Source organism: Tenebrio molitor, chromosome 4 (assembly GCF_963966145.1).
Source record: "Tenebrio molitor chromosome 4, icTenMoli1.1, whole genome shotgun sequence".
In the NCBI taxonomy this organism is placed as follows: Eukaryota; Metazoa; Arthropoda; class Insecta; order Coleoptera; family Tenebrionidae; genus Tenebrio; species Tenebrio molitor.
In genome coordinates, this window is record NC_091049.1 from 21312171 (window position 1) to 21334217 (window position 22047).

At 33.5% G+C, this 22047-nt stretch overlaps 1 protein-coding gene and 1 long non-coding RNA gene across 6 annotated transcripts; one reads left to right on the forward strand and one right to left on the reverse strand.

Annotated features, from left to right (window-relative positions):
- Positions 1-18: 18 nt before the first annotated feature.
- Positions 19-1568, reverse strand: LOC138128930 (uncharacterized). Its single transcript, XR_011158963.1, has 3 exons — positions 1462-1568; positions 1247-1411; positions 19-1196 (listed from the first exon to the last, which is right to left on the reverse strand). It is a non-coding gene; the product is annotated as an uncharacterized lncRNA (long non-coding RNA).
- Positions 1569-9188: 7620 nt separating this feature from the next.
- LOC138128924 (phospholipid-transporting ATPase ABCA3-like) lies at positions 9189-20998 on the forward strand. Of its 5 annotated transcripts, none has more exons than XM_069045147.1 (24): positions 9189-9488; positions 10467-10579; positions 11985-12301; positions 12355-12546; positions 12598-12866; positions 12922-13162; positions 13341-13514; positions 13572-13768; positions 13864-14086; positions 14147-14301; positions 14356-14505; positions 14625-14835; positions 14890-15139; positions 15196-15251; positions 16174-16292; positions 16478-16715; positions 16769-17068; positions 17126-17353; positions 17481-17831; positions 18031-18515; positions 18568-18715; positions 19344-19587; positions 19648-19825; positions 20248-20998. In XM_069045147.1, exons 3-24 carry the CDS (start codon positions 11995-11997, stop codon positions 20413-20415), a joined length of 4884 nt encoding a protein of 1627 aa, XP_068901248.1. In that variant the 5' UTR covers positions 9189-9488; positions 10467-10579; positions 11985-11994; the 3' UTR covers positions 20416-20998. The 5 variants fall into 5 exon arrangements, with proteins under 5 accessions (XP_068901248.1, XP_068901252.1, XP_068901253.1 ...); XM_069045151.1 differs by having other exon boundaries at positions 18034-18515; XM_069045152.1 differs by having other exon boundaries at positions 13870-14086.
- The last annotated feature ends 1049 nt before the right edge of the window (positions 20999-22047 follow it).

Here is a 22047-nt window from a genome sequence, read left to right on the forward strand (position 1 = left end):
TTTTTTACCTGATGGTCTCGACCAAAAACTCTTTCGAATGCGCCAACAAAACACGAATTTTGCCACGAAATACAAAAACTATTTTTTCTACAACCATTAAAAAAAGAATTTAATTTTTGAAGGCAAATTAGATGAAGAAAATCAAAGTATCAAGTATTGTAACTCAGGAAATGCGCAAATGAAGATTACATTTTTTCACACGTGAAAAAAAAATGGAAATTCAAATAAAACAATTGCTTGATAAAAAAAGAATATTTTATTCAAAAAATAGAAATTAGGCCAAAACGGCTGGGAATAGGTATACACAATTTTAATAAAAGTAGCCTTAGAATTAAATTTTACATTTACATCTAGTGTCATTTGCCATTTAAAAGAATTAAGTTTTCGACATTTTTTGATTACCAATTTTGAAAAATTGCAGTAGGCGTATGAAACATAAAAAAATTTCACTAATGGCGCAAAAGATCGACCAGGCTTTAAACAGTTCAATTAAAAAAAATCAATTATTTATTTCCAATGGTTCAGGAGTAAATAATAAATCAGGAATACATTTTTTAATGAAGCCCTGCAACCCCGCTTTTTTGCGAAAAAGATGACATAGGTCAAAAACGATGATAGATAAGTGTTCACAAATGGACGTTCTAAACTCAAAATTTAACGCAGAATCGAAATATGAAGTCAAAATGGGGCCTTTCCATTTAAAAAAAACAAAGTGGCGTCGATTTGCGGTATTTCCGGAAGTGTCGCCATTCTGAAAATATTTCATTTGAACTTGGAGCAGTCAATTATAGTCGGCTACCAATTTTCGTATTAATACGATTTTGGGAAATCAGAAAGTTTCTAAGAAACGGGCTACGTGAATCAGCCTGTATTTACTATTTTTTTTTCAAGTGGATCACAAAAAAAAAAATCGAACATAAACTCACTTTATTTATTTTCTTTTCCTGCAGTTACAATCCTGAAATTTTAATTTCTATTTCCCTTGTTATTGGTATTTGAAGTTTTGATAATATTAGTATCCGATCGACTTTCTGCAAATTTCCACTTAAAACTTTCCCAAAATGATGAATTATCGCGATTTGTAATTTTTAGTATCCTGAACTTTTACTAAGATAGCATAGCCCAAATCTTCGATATCTCCCATTGTCAAACTGGTCATTTCATTGCATCTACAAGCACCGGTCACACAACATAACCTACAATAATAATTTATAATTCTTCCTCTAGTGAACTCAGAAATTTTTACTTTTGTAGCCAGATGCTTTTCATCGGAAGTATTGTGTAAAAAACATACACTTTTCGGGACTTTGGTGGGATTAGATCCTTGCATAGTTTGCCGCGATCTGCGCCAATTCTGAAGGTGTGCAACGCATTTGGTTTTCAATAGCATCGGGCATACTTCAGTTATTCGCTAAATAACAAAAAATATCAAAACTTGAATAGCAAACGGTTACATCTTACATCTGTTTACTTTTTAACACTGAACGACCATCTTGCTATTTTTGATTTTGACACGCCCACACTCGTGTTACACCACAGTGGAACCGCTTAAATATTGGGTACCTAATAATTTCGTTATTTCGCTTTTTTAGAGGCTTTTTTTTAATAGAGATAACTTAATTACTAAATATTTCGTGTGATTGATAAATAAATCATGACAATTGTTTTAAATGACCTTACATTTGACTCGGTCGAGTCGCCTGTGGACACTTCTACTTCTAGGACTTGAAGTATTTCTACTCCGCTCACAAAAAAATGCGACTTTAACTGTTTCTATGGAGAAACACAAAAGCGCGATTTTCGACCGCTTGAAGATAATCTTTATTTATTAATCATTTAAATTAATGCTTTTGTCACGTTTTATACTATAATATACTCTCTCCGAAGTGCAAGTACCTTATTCCATGGGTGCTGCCAGTGCTCGAGGACGTGCTGGAAGGCATTCTCAGAGAGTATCTTCAAAATCCCCTCTAAACCTTGGACAGCGTCAATTTCACTCTCGAAACGTCATCCATTTATTTTTATTTTTTCGCTTGAGGGTACAGATAGAAATCAGTGAAATGACATGGGGCGAAGTCAGGACTATAGGGGAGATGCGGCACAGTTTTGATGCCTTTAAAGTGGAAAAAAGTAGAGCACCAGAACCACCTTCCTATTCGCATCTTTCACGACCTTCCGTAAATTGCTTATGCCATCAAAAACATGAACAATGTGAGATACAAGAATCTCCGTATGTCGCTGTTAAAAGATCTCAAAATCTTCCGTTGCTCTTTTTCCCCAACGAACATAAAACTTGATGGCATAGTGTTCTGACATTTTAGAGTTTATAGGCGAAAAATAGGACACTGAGTTTATTTCAAAAACAAAGCCAAACTATAAAAACCAAATAAATGATACTTTGCATTGTGACAGAAGCCAAGTCTATAATAATAATTATTATTATTGATAGTCATTAGATACCCAGTCCATGGCGCGGGGCGGTAATAAATTCAATCCTAATCTTTATTGAAATTGAACCGCATCATTACACGTTTTTGTTAATCACCTTGGTAGTCACAAGACAAACCTAAAAGTTCTCTTTTGACATTTAATGTAGTATCTAATGCGAATAAGAACTGCGCATATTTATTGTTGCAATTAATTAATTGATTAAAGATATGAATTAAATATATTTCATCGATTGTTTTGTTGACTAACCACACATATCGTCATCATGACACTCAAATAAAATTTCGAGATATACGTGTACAGATTTTAGTAAATATTATTGGTTTATCACTTAGCAGCTAGATCTATATCTTGTAAAAAATAAAACGAAACAACACGGTTTTTTCCACGAGATCGAACAATGGTATTATCGATAGTACGTATCCTTGTTGCTCCTTAATATGTACAGTCGCGAGCAATAAATTTTGATCGTCAAGGTCATTCTTTGACGCAATCGAAAATGCTCCATTGTAAAACAGTCGTAAATATCATAATTCATAACCTATCATCATGTTGTATGACATTGATTGTCATTTTTTTCTCCATTTTTTGACACTTTGTTGACGTGGGCATAATCAGGCAGGGAAATTTTTTAAATTTGTGACATTGACGACCAAAATTTATTGCTCGCGACAGTATGTAATAGAGTAATCAAATATAAAAATACAGTGTGTACAGTGGCCGGCAAAAAAAGTCAGCCATCATTTAAATGTCAGTGTCATTAAAGTATTTTCTTTATACCATACTGTTATTAGGATTTATCAGTACTCAATGCTTGATTGATATGACACCTATAACAGACTAGGCCGTTATTCAAAATTATCAGACCGAGACCGTTATTTTTGCTGTCGTTGCTACGGTTACGGCACAAATGACAACTAAATTTAATTTTTGAAGTAAAGAGAAATGTCAGTCTTACAAATAAATCATCGTTAATGTTAAGTATTATTGGTATAAAGAAAACTATAAAACAACATACGGCCGATATGGATATAACAGACTCGGTTGATTATAAAATCTCGGCTCCACCTCGATTTTACAATATTTCAACCTCATCTGTTATATAACCCATATCGGCCTAGTACCGTTATATACTATAATTACACATTTGGATTTTAACGTGACAGAAAAGTTTTTATTGCCGGCCATTGTACATTGGGCGTTGCTTTTGTGACCAATTTGTTATAACTTTTGATATTCACATTAAACGTAAAAAATGAGATCATGATATGGAAATATAATTTTCTCTCATTGTTAGAGCGATTTCCTATGTCTATATTTTTTTTAAAGTTGCATTTACTTTTTTCACTTAATAATATCGCCGTCCACAGTTCTGATGAATACCGTCGTGATCCCACAAATAAAGAATGATAATCTTGTAATCATCAGATTAATAAAAGATCGTCATTATCCCACTTAAACTCCACAAAAGGATGGACAGGATGAAACTTAATTCTGTAAATTATTAATTAATACGTTTGTTTGTTGGCGATAAGCATATATTGCAATCTATTGCTTTGTTTTTAAAATTAGTTCAATATGTCTACACTGATATGACGATGAAATCAGAACCATGAAAAGAAAATTGATCAAAACCAGTAACACTTGTTTGTTCAATTTTTTCGTGTTTCTTGAGTCTCCCCAATGTCACCTTTTCGGTAATCTTTCTTAGGACTAAGCAGAACATAATTTTGGGGAAACGTTTTGTTGCTGGTGTAGTTCATTGAAAGTATTTTTTACTTAGATTTGATTTATTATCGATCGAACCTTCGGTGGTGCAGTGGACCGTCAAATCAACAGATTCCTACTAAACTTTTATGACATCTCGTCAGGTTGTGCTCAGAGCTGAGAGAAGTGGTACACCTTTGGTGTTGGAGATGTCCAAGATGTCCAGCTGACATATGTATACACAGCGCTAAAAAGCATATTAAGGATATTGTTGTTTGTGAACAACAAAGGATGAAAAGGGAACATAATCAATAGTGATTTCCGGTATTTCCGAAAGTGTCACCATTTTGAAAATATTTTATTTGAACTTGGAGCAGTCGATTGTAGTCAGCTACCAGTTTTCATATTAATACGATTTTGGGAAATCAGAAAGTTCTAACGAACGGGCTACGTGAATCAGCTTGAATGTATTATACCTATGAGTGGTACAAATTAGTTTATTATACCGTATGTTCCAAAAAATGTCTGCTCAAGTAGGTCATGAAAAACAAAAGCATTAAAAACGTATGGCTCAGCTTGTCAAATAATAATTGAACTGTCAGAAACGTCATTAATTGCGATAATAATTTTGGTCGCAAAATTTTATCTGTGAATATGGTTTCCATTATTGAACAATAGATATTCATGATTGAATCTTATTTTCGCAATGGTCACACAGTTCACATTTGTTAAGGTTCGTACTGAGGAAAATATTGATACTGTCCAACGTCAAATGGAAGACAAACGCCAATTATCTCTCAGGCAACTGTCGCAGCAGACTGAGCTAACAATGGCAACTTGTCAACAAGACAACACGGGACGCAGCATGGGAGACTCTTCGTTATTTGTGGCAATTTTTTGACGATAATTTGATCAATCGAGATCTCTGGCCTGCACTTAAGCTGCTTGATTATTACCCATTTCCTCATTTAAAAAACACCATTTTCAAGGAACCTGTCCACACAATTGATGATGTGAAAAGCAGAATTAAAGACATTGCTGCGTGTTTTTGAGAACAAGGAGAGGCGTCTTATGATGTGCATCGAAGCTCAAAGCAATCATTTTCAACACTTGCTCTATAGTAATTTAAAACACATTATTGTTCATTGTTGTTTATTTATTTATTATATTGCGCGGATTTATTTGTTTTGTTGATCTGGGTAGGTACATAACCTAACTTTAACCTATTACATACGTATCGTATACGACGAAGACGAATGGCAGGATAGAAGGATAGAACGGCGCGGGGGAGTATTAAATCACGGATTACTAACGCCAATTCTCGTACAATCGTAGGAAAAGAGCCGTTTTCAAGGTTTTCCTGAAGTTGTCATTTTATGACAGTTCGTTCAAAACAATTATAGTGAGAATCGCCCTCAAATGTCACATGATTTATATTGACAAATCACAACACCGAATTGTTTGAATAGCAACCAATCACAATTTAATTAAGCGGAAATTTTCCCTAGGGAAAATTTCTGATATAACTGACCTAGGGAAAAATGTTTTCGGGCGACTCTCTTCCGAATATACCTCGGGACAGATATATATCGCCAGAAATTTTTTCTTGCAGTCCAACACTCGTGTTTGTCGCTCAAAATTACCCTCGGGCTAGCGCCCTCGTGTAATTTTCTTGCTACAAACACTCGTGTGTGAGGACTGCTCGAAAAAAATTTCCGGCAATATATCTGTCCCTTGATATATTATATATGAAAATCGCACGACACTTAAAAATAGCCAATAGAAAAACAGAATTCGGTGTCGTTTCTATAACAATATTGAGATTTCCTGGAAATTTTTTGCACCTAGCTAACCCAACATGAAATTAATCAGTGAAATTTTTTTCAGCCAATCAAAATCATTTATTTTGTTGTTGTCTTGGTTATGGCTCGTGAACTAATTTTTCTATTGGTCTTTAATGAGTGTCGTACGATTTAAAAATTTATAATTTAAGAAGCATAATGTCCGTGTCGTTGCGATTTTCTTACCGAATATGCCCTCGTGCATTGATTAATATCCGGAAATTTTTTCGAATGCATTTCTAAAACGTATTAATTAGCCCGAGTGGAACACGAGGGATATTATAAGTGATAATCACATTTACGCCTGAATTATTCAAATTACGCCATACGCTTTTGTTTTTCAAAGCCTACTTGATCAGAAATGTTTTGAAACATACGGTATTATTTGTACATTAGCTCCAAGGAAATACTCGAGCAATTGTCCGAACAATTTATGAAAATGAAAATAGTATATTATGATACAAGTTTATAAGGAAGCACGCGCGACGAGTTGAAGAGCACGACTCGTAGCGGAGTGCTTTTAACTTGGCAAGTATCATAAGCTATTTTTTATTATACCTGCACTACAATCTGAAAATTATAACGAAAAAGTAAATTTAAATACCTGTTGTTGTTTCGTTGCCATCAAAAATGTAGGTGAATTTGTTGTTACCTAAGCAACCCTTAAAGCTTTAGTGTTTTAAAGGCCCTTTTTCGCACGCATTTTAGTGTCAAAAACAGGGATTATGATTCACGTATTACAAAAAAAATTAAAATTGCCTTTTTGGACTTTAATTCGCCTACTTATCGAAAACTACGGCCGGTAGAGCAAAAAAGTTACCGACGACCAACTCGTATTCTAGATCTTACTCGTTTACTCATGAGAGGCCTTAAAGAATGCACCTTAGTTACAGATTCCTTAGTTAGTACCGTTTTCAAAAAATTCAATAATTTGGGTCCGGTAGGTGGGTTATAAGTGTTATAACAGTATAGTCAAAATCCTTTTATCGATATTCTAAAATGACCTTTGATTACAGTCAACAATGTTGTTGTTGTTGTTGTTGTTATTGTTATCCACCATTTATTTCAATGAGATTTTTGATTAAAAATTCAAATAAAACCATTGCTTGATAACAAAAAGGAATAGTTTATTCAAAAAATAGAAACTACGCAAAAACGGTTGGAAATAGACATACATAATCTTAATAAAAGTGGCCTTAACATTAAATTTTACATTTATATCTAGTGTCAGAAATGGTAGTTGCCATTTAAAAATGAGGTTTTCGACATTTTTCAATTATCAATTTTGAAAGATTGCAGTAGGTGTATGAAACATAACAAAAATATCACTAGCTGCGCAAAAGATCGACCAAGCCTTTAGGAATTGAACAAAAAAAAACAATTATTTATTTCCAATGGTTCAGTAGTTATACATTTTTTACTCTGCAACCGCTGTTTTTTGCGAAAAAGGTGACAAGTCAAAAACGATGACAGATAAGTGTTGACAAAAGGACGTTCTGAACTCAAAATTTAACGTAGAATCGAAATTTGAAATAAAAATGGGGCCTTTCCATTTAAGATGGCGTCGATTTCCGATATTTCCGTAAGTGTCGCCGCCATTTTAAAAATATTTTATTTGAACTTGGAGCAGTCTATTATAGTCAGCTATCAATTTTTATATTCATACGATTTTGGGAAATCAGAAAGCTTCTAACGAACGGGCTACGTGAATCACCCTCTATACTATGTTCGTGATCTGCCATATTATGCACCTAATCTGAATTTTATATTTTTATATATGATTCGACCCTCATGGGCCGAGGTACCACCCCAGAAATAATGGTCAAAAATATTGCCGGTTTTATACATAATCGCAACCCTGTATGTAATAAAATGTATGCTGATATAAAACGACTGGACTAAATGAACCACCACTGTATTGGCACTTTCATTTTTGGCCTTCAGCAAAGTTTTGGATCTTTTTTCCTCCGGAATCTGAAATTTTCTTTGCTCCGTCGCTTGCAAGAAAGGTGACCTTCATTCTTGGCTTCTAATTGAAACCGGACAGTTTTCTTGTGTTTTAGTACTTTAGAAGTGGTCAACAACTCACAGATGCTCATCTCTGGGACTACAATCATGTCAAAGAAGTTTCACTTTTTGTAAACGAGTTCTCTATAAATTTAGGTCCTCTGTCACATTTTTGCAAAGATATGGTGGATCCTCTCGATTACTACTTCGTTCTTTAGAGGGAACCACTTCAATGGCTACATATTTTCCTTTGCCAAATAATGTCATGACCTTGAAGTGGTCAATGAACATCCGTGAATATGTAAAAAAAGAAGAGGGATAGCACGGTGAACTGTAAGATTAGATTTACGAGAATAAGTTTCTAAATTCATCCAAGAAGAAATGGACTCTACATACTCCTCTAACCAAAAAAACTTGCAGACATCATCTCATTGACCATCTTCAAAAACAAAAACGGCTATATAAAAAAAAATGGTTTCACAGTCTAGGACTGGCTTACAAATCTATGAGGGGCATGATGACCAACTCAATAGACCGAGATAGAATATTGTTTTATCTACGATAGTGTAAAATGCACTTTTTACACTAAAAATTGTTGTCAAAGTTGACATTTAGTGCAACTGACGGAATCGTGCCCTAAAACTTTTAGTGCAGGCTGTCAGAATACAACAATACAATTTGTTGGAAACATTGTTTAGAAATAGGTTGCTAAACGACGTGGTTTTCAAACGACTTTCGTTATTCATAAAATATTGAATCAATAATAATTATTTTATACAAGTTTATGTTGAAACCGGTGCGATGATCTCACGATCGTAGATAAAATGTTGTAAGACATACGGGTAAAAAGTTCCTTTGTTGCACTCACATCCTTTAAAATACTCCCTCGTACCTCGGTCGTATTTATTTTATTTTTTAAACCTGTTCATGCAATAAAGGATAACTTTTTACATTTATATCTTAAAAAACTATTAACTTTTGTAGAGGGAGACCTGTAGCTGATCCGAAATTGTTTCTGTTTAGTTGCTAAAGCAGTAATTTTCTCCGAATTCTATTTACGTAGATAAATGAGATTATTACTAGCAAAAAACCGGCAAATTATTATCTTCTGTTAATTCCCTCCTACAAAGTACCTTCAATAATTGTTCTGATAAGATTATATTTTCTCAATGCCACCAATACCTTGTTTATTTGTTATGTTTTAAAGTGTCTCAGCACTGAATCTAGAACGGTTGTTATTACTCTCCTGCTTTGACTTTGTGACGATAGGTACAAGTACAGGTGATATACAGGTGATATAAATAATTAGTGCCTGTGAAACATTGAATGTGGTGTTATGGAATACCATAACTAAATAAACATATTTAGTATAATAATAATAATAATAACTTGTTTTGCTCGGATTCACCCGAGGGCGAAGAACATTGTTATTATTATTATTATCATCATCAGATAATTGTTCTGTTGAGACATATGTCCACTGAGGTAAGTGAAATAAGATTTATTTAAAGACAATCGTTTTTTTAAATTGACTCGTAGAAGAATTTTCATTAAGTATTATTTTCGTTCTATCTTTTGATATCCTCAATAAAGCCGAAAAAAATTGTTGAAATCAAATAAAAAGTTTTCCATTTGCGTTTTTGCTAAAGGGCCTTATCCAGTAAACACCTAGTACACGTTAAATTAAACAATCTCAGCTACAGTAGTACGAATTTACGTCCACCTCACATTCTGTCAGTAAATGATAACACGTCTGTCACGAATCAAGGGTAATACAGTCACTCACCAGGGAGTTTCTTGCCCCCTAATTCGAACAGACGAGGAGCTCCAAACACGGGTGTCGTCTTCAGAGTGCTACATTCCGGTGTTGCGTTGCATGTCCACCGTCCCGAAGGATGTGCTCGCTGAACGGCAATTTCCGCCGTGTCATGAGCCAAAGATGTCCCTCCCGAACCTAGTCCGGTGCTCGGGTATATACCACGGTATCTGCCAGAGGTTTTACTTATTGGTGGCAGCGATTCCATAGTCCAAGTTGCCCAAACCTGCTATCGCCCAGTTACCTGTAACTGTACCTCTATTCACTGTAGCACTCCTGGGGCCATAAATTATTAACCTAGCCCTCCCTCACGTGCACCTCGGACAGTTCCGTTTGGTTCCGACTGCCAAGCCTCACTGTCTTGCGGCTTGTACGTGCTAAAATTTACCCCCGAGTCAAGGACCCTTAATAACATAATTAAGGAGCCAGACGTTTGGGCGGAATTGATTGTTTAGATCATCAGTTAGTTTATCAACTTGCTTTGTTACGAAACAAAGTGTTGTATGTAACTGTTTCTGAATAATCAAGTATCGGATGATTTTTTATTTAAATTTCCCATCAAGCCGGCTAGAATGGCTGTATAATGTCTGCTAACTCTGATAACCACATTTTTTATGACTGTATGTACTTTCTCTTTTTTGTTCCAGTCAAGCATATCTGTTAAAAATATTTACAACTGGTTAAAGGATTTAAAGTTATTAAGGGAAACTTTACAACAAAATACTTGAGTAATTGATAAGTGAAATTGATGCTAGATAAGGTAAGTGAAATGATGTATTGTCTTTTAAGTACTTCTAATCTACTGATATCATCATATCATAGCTATTTTAAACTCACAGGATATTGTCAAAATTTATTACAAGTTGATAACATTGTCTTAAATGATTTATTTTTTTGATTAAACTTAACTATTTGGAACAACAAAGCACGAAATATATTAATGATGATTGATATACATACCGTGCGATCAACAATAAATTATTTGACTAACTCAGAAAATAAACGTCAAACAACTGACACTATTAATCAAATTTTAACGCAAGAATTGTTTTTTCTTCAGAACATAAAAGATTCAACATTGAATCTTACTTTCGTAATGGTGTTTTCAATAACGGAGAATGGAGATGCTGCTTGTTTGGCCGAGTTTGGGCAAAATTTTGCAAATTTAAATTGAAACAGGTGTATGCAGCCAAAAATACCGCCATGCATTCCAGAGCATCTGAGGACATACGTCCAAAATCCTAAAGGCTTCTTTGATTTAAATAATTGATCGCACGGTACAAATTGAAGAGAATAAAAAATCGAAGGTCGATTCGTAGAACTAGATTTGACTCTCACTACTAGCAGATTACCAAATTCATATTTTTTGTTATGGAATTTACGAGAGATATTAAATGCATCGCATTAGCCTCCTTGGTATCTGCAAGACTCGATTTTTTTTACCTATACTTTCCAGTATACTAGTATAACAGTAATCAATCACAAAAAGTAGTAATCAGCGCTGAAAGTTCCATTGCATTAATAACAACTATTCACGTGGGCAATGACGTTTGAAAGATCGCAAATTCAAAAATTTTGAAAGCCCACTGGAGCAATTAATATAATTTGACATCTACAATATCTCGGTATGACAAGTATGAGTGAATGATTTATTTGAATGAATTCTAAAATTTTTGCAGCTTACATTTGGCTTATGCAAAATAAAATTTTTGTGACTATTCAAATCACATCAAATTCAGCAAATAAAAATAGGTACACCGTTTGTCATTTCTGAACTAAACAGAACGAAACTTCCTGTTTATTCTACACATGTGAAAATTATCGGTTATTTTCACTAGTGATGATTATCAGAAAAATGTATTATACATTTTGTTCGATTAATAGTTCCTCGAATACCGCTCTTAGCCAAAGTTAAGTAGACCATTTTTGTGGTGTACTCACTCGTGTCCCCCACGCTTGAGAATACCACTCGTGCTCCGCACTCGTTCAAATTCAAGCGTGGGTGACATTCGTGACAGCACCACAACAAGAATCGACATAACTTTGCCTACCCGTATAAGTGATAATTAATCCGGATTTTTTCTTTTTTCTTGTGAAGAATGATACTTAAAACATACTGTTTTTGAACACCAACTGTCCGAGTTTTCTGAATTTATTAATTTTAGGAGATTTAAGATGTGGCGAGAGTTGAAGTTAATTTTATGGAAAAATTTACTTATCCGGAAAAGACACTGGGTTTTAACGCTGACAGAAATTTTAATACCGATTTTATTATTCACTTTAATTGCTTACGGCAGATCCAAAATAAGTGGACTAAAAAAAATTGAAATAAAAGACTCTACTTATCACGAAAAAAGTGAAATAGACGAGATTTTTGCTCATTTGGCAGTTGGGGAAATAAGTTTATGGTATTCTCCATATACAGACTTCACAGAGGACATAATACTAAGAGTTCAAGAGAAGTTTCAAATACCAGGCGAAGGTATTTTTATTATATACTTTATGATTCTAATCAACTAAAAATTTTACCAACAGCAATCAGAGAGTTTAATTCAAAGGAGGATCTCTTAAAACAATTTGGAAAAAATACTACTGCCACCATCGCTGCAGTGAATTTTATCGGAAATGATTCGATAAGACTGAATTATGAAATCGGAATGTACGATAAATACTTCAGATGGAATACAGACAAACTTTTCATGCCTACGATCATTGAAGATGATGCTAGTATGTCTTTCTTGTGTCAGTCTTACATAAATTAAAATATCCTTGTTCTAGAAGCGTCAAAGTACATTATTAAGGGTTTCGCCGCACTTCAGGTTGCCATAGATCAGGCATTTATAGAAATGCATCTATCAGAGAACGACAACAAATACAAAAATTTGATTCTTTCCATTCAGCAATTTCCAGATCCACCACATACGTTGGACTCAGGATTGAACCAATTGTTCATATATTTTCTACCATTAAGTACCATTTTTAGTTTCATATTTTTATGTCCCGCTGTACTTCAACGTGTAGGAGAAGATAAATGTTCGGGAACAAAGGTTATTATTAACATCTTAGTTTGTGGATTGATCTTTAATCATGTTGTCATTTAAGGAATTTTTAAAAATGGTTGGAATGAAATCGTGGATGTTATGGCTGGGATGGTTAATCCATGCTCTGCTAACCAATCTGTTCTCAATTGTGGTGGTAATAATTTTGATGAAGGTACCTTTTTGGGGTGTTGCTTATCCACCAATCGAGTTTTCAAATGGCGTCATCTTATTCCTGTTTCTCTTTTTCTACTGTATGGCAGCAATAACGTTCTGTTTTTTGATCGCCACCATTATGAATAAACGTAAGTACAAGTACAAACATCCCCCACAAAAAAATCTTCAAAAGCTCTTTTCCAACAGAAGAGTTAAAAAAGTGCTTATTAGATTATTCGTTTTCAAACATTTGTAACAAAATGATTGTTTTGTGTATTTGTTTAATTGTCTAATTGTATATTAACGCCAATATTTTTTTTTCTCTAGCCTCAATAGCAACTGTGGTTGGAATTCTATTTTGGATTTTTTCTTACTTTGTACCGCACACAATAGTAACCTCATATGAAAATTTACAATGGAAATATAAAATTATGTTTGCACTATTCCCTAATATGGCTCTTCAATATGGGTATTCTGCAGTATCAGTGTACGAGATGAGAGGTAATTTTTTTTCTATAATTTTCGTAATGTGGTAGGTAACCATTTGACAACATTTAGAAACTGGTATCCAATGGAACAACATGATCCAATCCGGAAGTGGTGGAGAAGATGATATAACAATGGGAAACGTACTTCTAATGTTGATTTTTGATACTGTAATATTCATGTTGCTCACTTTGTACATCGAAAACGTCAAACCAGGGGAATACGGAATTGCGAAACCTTACAATTTCTTTTTACCAAATCTTAAGAGTGTAAGTTATATTATTATTATTTAAATTCACGTGGAAACAGTTAACTTTGCAATTATTAGTATTTTATTATCTTTACATGTATGATAATTGACAAGTTTCAGTGCTTCTGTAAAATATTTGGACACTCAGATGCAGATCCGTTATTGGACGAAACTGAAATCCCGGAAAATATTTGTATACAGATTAATAAATTGTTTAAAAAATATAATCATACTGTTGCTGTCGACAATTTGAGTATGAACATTCGTGAAAATAAAATAACGGTGTTACTAGGTCATAATGGAGCTGGGAAAACAACCACAATGTCAATTTTAACTGGTACGTAATAAATATTGTGTACTCGTAAAACGTGTAAATAATCTTGTTTCAAATATAAAGGAATGATTAACGCCACCAAAGGTACTGTCATAATAAATGGAAAGGACATTAAAAAGGAAACAGACCAAGTCAGGAAAGACACGGGACTGTGTCCTCAACACAATTTGTTATTTATGGATTTAACAGTTCGCGAACATTTGAAGCTTATAGCGATGGTATGAAATCTTTTAACTAGGACAGATTTGCGTACTTACTTTTCATATTTTCAGTTAAAAGGATCAAACAATATTGATTGTGAAGTAAAAAACTTATTAGTAGAGCTTGATCTTGATGAAAAAGCAAATAGTATGGCTTGTACTTTATCGGGAGGAATGAAGCGGAAGTTGTGTCTTGGAATGGCGTTGATCGGTAATTCTAAAGTAAGTAACATGAACAATTTCTTTTGGCGGTACCCATTGGAAAAACATACAATAGATATTTTCAGACATTTGTTTCGTAGTGAAGTTTGCAAAAACTTTTTGCTTTTTTTTATTTTAAGGTACTAATTTTGGATGAACCTACGTCTGGTATGGATCCAGAATCGCGTAGGAAAATTTGGAATCTGCTTTTAGAATATAGAAAGACCAAAACAATTTTAATAAGCACCCATTTTATGGAAGAAGCGGACATATTAGGCGATCGCATAGCAATTATGGCTAACGGTTCCTTGCAGTGCTACGACACTCCCATGCGCTTGAAAGTTCAATACAGTAATACACAATTTGTGTTTTTTTTATGCACAAAATTTATGAATTTATTTTAAGATACTGGCTACCACCTGTCGTTAATGCTTGCTTCGAAAAAGTACCTTGATATCATATCAAGAGAAATTAAGAAGCAAGTACTAGGGACACATTTGTTGCGGGAAAATAGTGATACTGTTGTTTATTTGTTGCCACTGAGCGAGAAGTATAAGTACAGAGCCGTGTTTGAATTGTTAGAAAAAAATAAGAACCAATGGAACATTGCTGCGATAAGTCTAAACATAACAACACTTAATGATGTGTTTTTAAAGTAAAATTACTAAGTACCTTAGATTCAAATGTTTATAACCGTATACATATTTTTAGAGCTAAAGATGAAATCGATGGGAAGAACAGAGAAGTAGATGGGACTAACGACAATGGTAAGCTTGTTTATTGCATTAAAAATTTCACGTTAATTGTGCCATAGCTCATTCCTGCGAGTCGTACCTGTAAAGAAACGCCTTTAGTTGTATAGACGTAATTATTTGCACATTAATGAATTCATATTGTGAAAATTCTATGCATCAATAATATACAGTGTGTCCCCGAATAGGTGAAACAACTCTTGTAAAAGATAAAAAAAAATCGATTTAAGTTTTCATTTTTTGGGGTTTAGCCCTGCTTGGTTTGGTTTTGAAAAGTCAATTATACCTTAGAAATTTTCAAAAAACCTGTTTTTCTGTAGATTAAAGTGCCTTTTATGTGGTAAATACGACAAAAAGTTATTAAGAAAAAGTTGTTTAGTTGTTTAGAATCAACGTCTAGGTCTCTAGACAAAATTTCAAAATCAGGGCCTGATTTTTCATTTTTTTTTCATTTACTTAACCTAAGGTTTTAATTTACTTTTATTTAATTATAACTAATAAGTGCTAAGCCAGTAACTTGTAGCAATAATCTAAGTGTGATTTTTTTACTCATAATAAGACAACTGTTAAAAAATAAAATTCTTTGATTTGTGAATTAAACATTAAAAACATGAAAAATCATAGTTGCCCGATGATTTTTAAATTTGGTATAGGGGCCTAGATGTTGATTCTTAACAACTTTTCTTGATAACTTTTTGTCGTATTTGTCACATAAAAGGGACTTTACTCTACAGGAAAAGTGGATTTGTTGAAAATTTCCAAGGCATACTTGATTTTTCAAAACTAAAATTATGTTATAATGTTATAAATTAGTCTCTAACCAAGCAGGGCTCAACCCCAGAAAATTAAAATTTAAATAGAGATTTTTTTATCTTTTATAAGAGTCGTTTCACCTATCCGGGGACACACCGTAGAAATGTTTAATTTTTTTTTTTAGACTTGGAGAAAATGAGTTCAAAATTGCCAACTTTCCGTCGCAGATATAATATTTTTACGTCGCTGATGAAAAAACGATTTTATTTTATGAAAAGAAAATTTTACTGGTACATTCCGGCGGTGAGTATTTTACCACTAACATTTTCAGAATGATATTCTTGACCAGGTTTTGTACTTCATAGTTCAAAATTTGCAAAATTTAGTGGTGCAAGTCATGTTTGTCATTCAAGTTAAACTCTGTGAAAGTGTGTCAATAATTAGCAACAACAGTTGTTAATATACGGGTTAAAAGAATATAATTTCAGATTTTAGTGACAATTTCCATTTTTTTGTTGGCCATGTGGTTAAGCATGGCAGGAAATGTTTATAGCAACAACGAGGATCCCCAATTAAGTCTAAGTTTACACGTCTACGGCAAAACAAAAGTGTATTACGGTGGAAACCAATCTTCAGATGCAACGGTACTTAAGATGAGAGAACTTTACAGTGAAGCTGTACTTCGCGAAGGGGGAAGCCCCGTTCTTGAGGAGGATGTAGCTGAAGGTAGGTTTACAATGTTTAATGTTCACGCACCCTGCTCACTTTATGTATTGCAGGGATAATAGGGACAGGCATTGCTAATATAGCTTTTTATAAGCAACATATGATCACTGCTGCAGAATTTAATGATATCAATGATGAAATCTTCGTGAATTCCATGTATTCTAAAAATGCGCTTCATGGTGTACCCATTTCTATCAATCTCGCAACTAACGCGATCGTAAAGGCTTTATTTAACGAAAGTTTTTCAATTACCATTAGCAACACCCCGCTAAAACCACTTTATACAGAATTTTCACCTTCAGAGTTGTCGTTGATCAATGTTACAAGCATCTGGTTCATTCTGATGCCTCTAAGTAAGAAAACATTATTATTGCTGTTTTATTTCAGCGTTACGTTATGTTCATTTGCAGGTATGCTTTTCTTCATGAGTAATTTCATTATATTCCCGAATTTGGAAACGTCGACAAATTTTATACATATTCAGACCCTCGCAGGAGTAAGGATAGGTGTCTACTGGTTCATAAATATACTCTATGATTTGATTTCCGTAATTTTATTAATTCTACCACTGCTTGCGTCGATATGTTTAATGGATGTGTTAGCGTACGAATCCGTGGTTTTCAAGAGCAGTGAAATTTGTACGTTGATTTACTTAGAATTTGCAGTTGTTCAACTAAGATGCCGAAAGCTGTTCATAAACATGTTTTACTAGGCGCCTTAGCTGAATAACTGTAAGCCAATGAAAACTAATTGCAGCTGTTGCAGGGACTTTTTTCACAATATTTTTGTGCTACGTGATTGGTTCTTTACCCCTGGTTTACATATTTAGCTACAGAAAAACATTAAGTAGTGGATTCACATCGTTCTTAATGTACGGAATGTTTATTGGATTAACACCAACTATTATTATTTACATGATGGAATTTTCTAATGATGACTACTACGTGAAATTTGCAAGTTTCCTAAAACATGGTTTATTACCTGTCTTTCCCCAGTTTGGACTGAGTTACATCTGCGTCAAGTTTTCTCGAAAATACGTTGAAAATTTTAACTGGGAGTATATGGACCCAAATAAGAGGAAGCATATTTGCGAAACTGATCCAAATCCATGTTGTGGTGAGTAGTTCAAGAATTTTTTATAAAAAAGGTACATATAAACAGATTATTCAGCATAGAAACAAACCCGCTCCAGTTTTATGTAGTTTTAAAAAACAATATTTTTAAACGCCAAACAGTTCTGATCTGGTTGACTATATGTGATATTACCAAGTAATCATTGCTAAAATAAATATAATTATATTTGTGGTTTTTGTAGGAGGACCATCGGCTCAATGTGAGAATTATAAAGATTATTTTTCTAACGAAAAATTGGGAATAGGAAAAGATCTTTTGGAAATGACGATATCATCTTTTGCACTATATTTTATATTATTGTTATTTTTTAACTCAAAACTGTACCAAAAAATGTTACACTATCTGAAGTACAGTATAGAAACTGTAGGGTCCTGTTGCTGTCGTACATCAAATGCCGAAAACTCTATGTCAAGTACTGAAAACGACAAACAAACTACAAGCTCAAAAACACTACACGTTCAAAACTTAACGAAATCTTTTGGAAGAAAACAAATCGTGAAAAACTTAAAGTTCAACGTGGTGAAAAATAAATGCTTGGGGCTCTTAGGAGTAAATGGTGCAGGAAAATCGACAACATTTCAGATGTTGACGAAACATTTGTTTTTTGACAAAGGGCAAATCGCCATATCCGAAGGTTCGAAATCAACATCGATTTCAAAAGACGAGGTAAGAAACACGTAAATTGTCACTTTGAAAGTAGATAAGAATTTCTTTCAAGTATTCGGAAAAAATCGGTTATTGTCCCCAAGAAGATTGTTTGAATTATTATCTAACGGGAAGAGAATTGTTGTACGTTATCGCACACATAAAAGGATATTCCAACAAAGACGCTGATGAAATCATTAAAGCTTTGTTGAACAGATTTGGTAAGTATTTTTACAAAACAATGTATTTAAGAGTATATTGAGATATAACGTTAGTAAGTTTATAAGTTGTAACAGAATCGACTTCGTCTCGATTTTTCAACTTCCGAGATTCTGTCATGACATTTTAACCGTATAGTCATAAAGTCACAAGGTTTTTCGCACAATCGCTTATACGCAGTGAATTGACTGTGACGTCATTTTTTTGATAAGGGTATTTTGACGGCATTAATGTCATTAATTACTTACCCCATTCGATATCGGTGTCATTATTTACTTACCACATTAGGGCGGAAAGTTCAACTTACAGATTGTATCAACAACGATCGTAAGTAGCTAGTAACAACACGACTGTGCGGAAAACATTACATAATATGAGCAACAAAGGAAAAGATTTGCTATGGAAATCAAAATTTTAATACGCAGTATCCGTTCAATTTTGATGATGATTTTCACACAAAATATCTATGACGGAAACATCTTTTTAAGTGGGAACGGAGAAAATATTAACTGCATTTATTATACACAACCTTACGTGTTGGAATTTCGGCAAAATCTTTTTGATCATAGCTACTATTGAAAATAAACGAACACACAAATTATAATAACAATTTTCTGAAAAATATTCTAGATTTGAACAAGTACGCAGACAAACCGTGCTTGGAGTATAGTGGCGGAAACAAGAGAAAGCTTAACTGTTGTTTAGCCTTTCTGGGATTACCAAGTGTTATTTTACTAGACGAACCGACCAGTGGGGTTGATCCAGCCAGCCGCCGAAATTTTTGGAAAATATTTTCATATTTTAAGGAACACCTGGACACATCGTTTCTACTTTCTTCACACAGTATGGAAGAATGTGAGAATTTGTGCGACGAGTAAGTGGCTGTTTTTGAATACTCTTAACTGATGTTTTTGTTATTATTGCGCATTTACAGAGTTGCAATTATGAAAAATGGCAAAATAGAAGATCAAGGAAATCTACTCACTTTAAAATCCAAATATCAAAATGGTTATAAACTGACAATTAAGTTGAACAGCGGTGCTGGTGATACAGCTCCAATAAAGGATTCCATAAAATCCGTGTTAGATGCCGATCTTCAAGAAGAATATGCGGTAAATGAAACTTTTATTGTTTTGAACTGTCATAAATTCTCATTTTTCTCATTTGTAAACTGCCTCTCAGCCGCCCTAAGACTAAATGAGCAGATAATGAACCGTTGACACTGAACATATTCAGTGTTACATTTCTGGCTGTCAAAACTCTCAAAAGCAAATGTGAAACCATTTTAAAAAAATTTTGAAGCTTCAGGGACATCGTTTCAAACAATAAAATGTTGTATGTAACGAGTTTCTGTGTAAATTGGGTGTTTCTAATAGTCCTCGAGTCCTTAAAACCCTCGCTACGCTCGTGTTTTAATCTGGCCCCTCGGGCAATTAGCAAAGTCCAATTTACACAGAAACTCGTTGTATAAAATCATAAAAATAACTGTTTTGTTGTAAGTAAAGCGAATTGGCTCATACGTAATTATTTTTAGGAGTCTCTAGAGTTCCACGTAAAGAATGCTGCTAAACGTTTGAGTGGGATATTTAGTCTATTGGAAGAACTAAAGGAGAATTATACAGATATTGAGGATTACGTAATAGGCGAAATATCCTTAGAGGATATATTTTTAACTGTTTCAGAAAAAAAAGAAGAAGTCTAACTAATCTATGAGTAAAAAATATGTAGAGGTATAGGAGAATGCGACTGTATTTGACAATAACTAAGTTACACGGTGGTAAAATAAGCTTCTAAAGTTTTCTATTTTTATTACAAATACGAGTATTTAGTACTTAGTGTGGAAATGTGATCATCAAACGTCTTTTACAGCTCTATGATCAAGGATCAAGCAGTATGAAGTAAAAACCAAATTAACATAATATCGACTAATTTTTTAATTTTATATCCAATCAACTAAGTATATTTCCATTATAATGCATATAATGGATTCCACATCTAGCCGGCTAGAAGTGAAATTTAATAAATCACACGTTATATATTTCTGTGTCTGTGATAAAACGCTGTGATTTTGATAAATAAGTCTTTGAAAATTGTTAATTTTTTTTAGAAATTGAATTGGAACCTACTGTTAAATGATTCCTTTTATTGGTTGGTAAGTTAACTGTTTTATTAAGCATTATTAAACAAACTTATAATTACCATATGGGAACATGCTTTTAGCTTTATTATCCCCATGTTAAACGTATTTGTTTTAGTTTGAATAAATGTATATTTTACGTCAAAAAGTCTATTTTATTTCCCTTTCTAGTAGAGTCTCAAAGACAAAATAAGATAATCACCATCTCACATTGTTAGGTATATATACAGGGTGGACCATCGTATAGCATTTTCTCAATAATCCATATTTCTAATCACCCTAGAAATTTGAATTTTGCGGTCAGTGATCTACACTGAAAGTACTACAACATGGATTTTTTATTTTTTCAAACAGACGCTACAAATGGCGCCAGCACGCTAAAACATGAAAAAATTAGAATTGTTTAATTTTTTTTTATCGACTCCCTGGATTGAAAATACCACAGAGAACTCATTTCTGATATTAAAAATTATGAAGGAATCATTGATTTCAAATTAATTGACCTAATAGTTTTTGGTACCAAAATGTGAGTAATTTATGACGACGACCCTCGGTGGGTCATATTCCTGATTGACAATGGTCACTTACCTCAAACAACCAGCTGTAAATCATAACTGGCGGTGCGGTCCTGGATTTGTAAGCTATTGGAGACCCTTGTAAATCAAACTTTACCACCGTGTGATGATTTCCATCATTTTAAAATACTACCATAAATATGCCACTACTTTGCTCGTAGATGTTAAATGTCAATTTATTCAGTTATTATCCTGATTTAAATGCCAACTTTTGTATAATCATAATCGACATTGTCCTGTGGATGAGATTATAAGGAAAAAGTCCGGATTGTTTTATTACTTTGATAATAAAATGCTATCAAAATCAACTTTCACATCAATTTTGTTTTCTAAAAAATAATTATGCCATGTTGTAGTATCAAAATTGAAGATCATTTCCTCCAATTTTCATCATTTTTTGACCATTTTAAATAGGTTAAATTTAAAAAATTCCATACGATGGTCCACCCTGTACATAGTGTAGTAGTTTCGAAAGAAACGATTAATATTGTTTCTTATGTATCGAAAATCGGTGACAGATATAGTTTCTGATGCGTCTCTTTGATTATTTAATTCTTTCCGAATTAATTAATTAATAAATTAATGTCTTCTTGGGCTTGTCTCTTTAAGGAGTTACTGACTT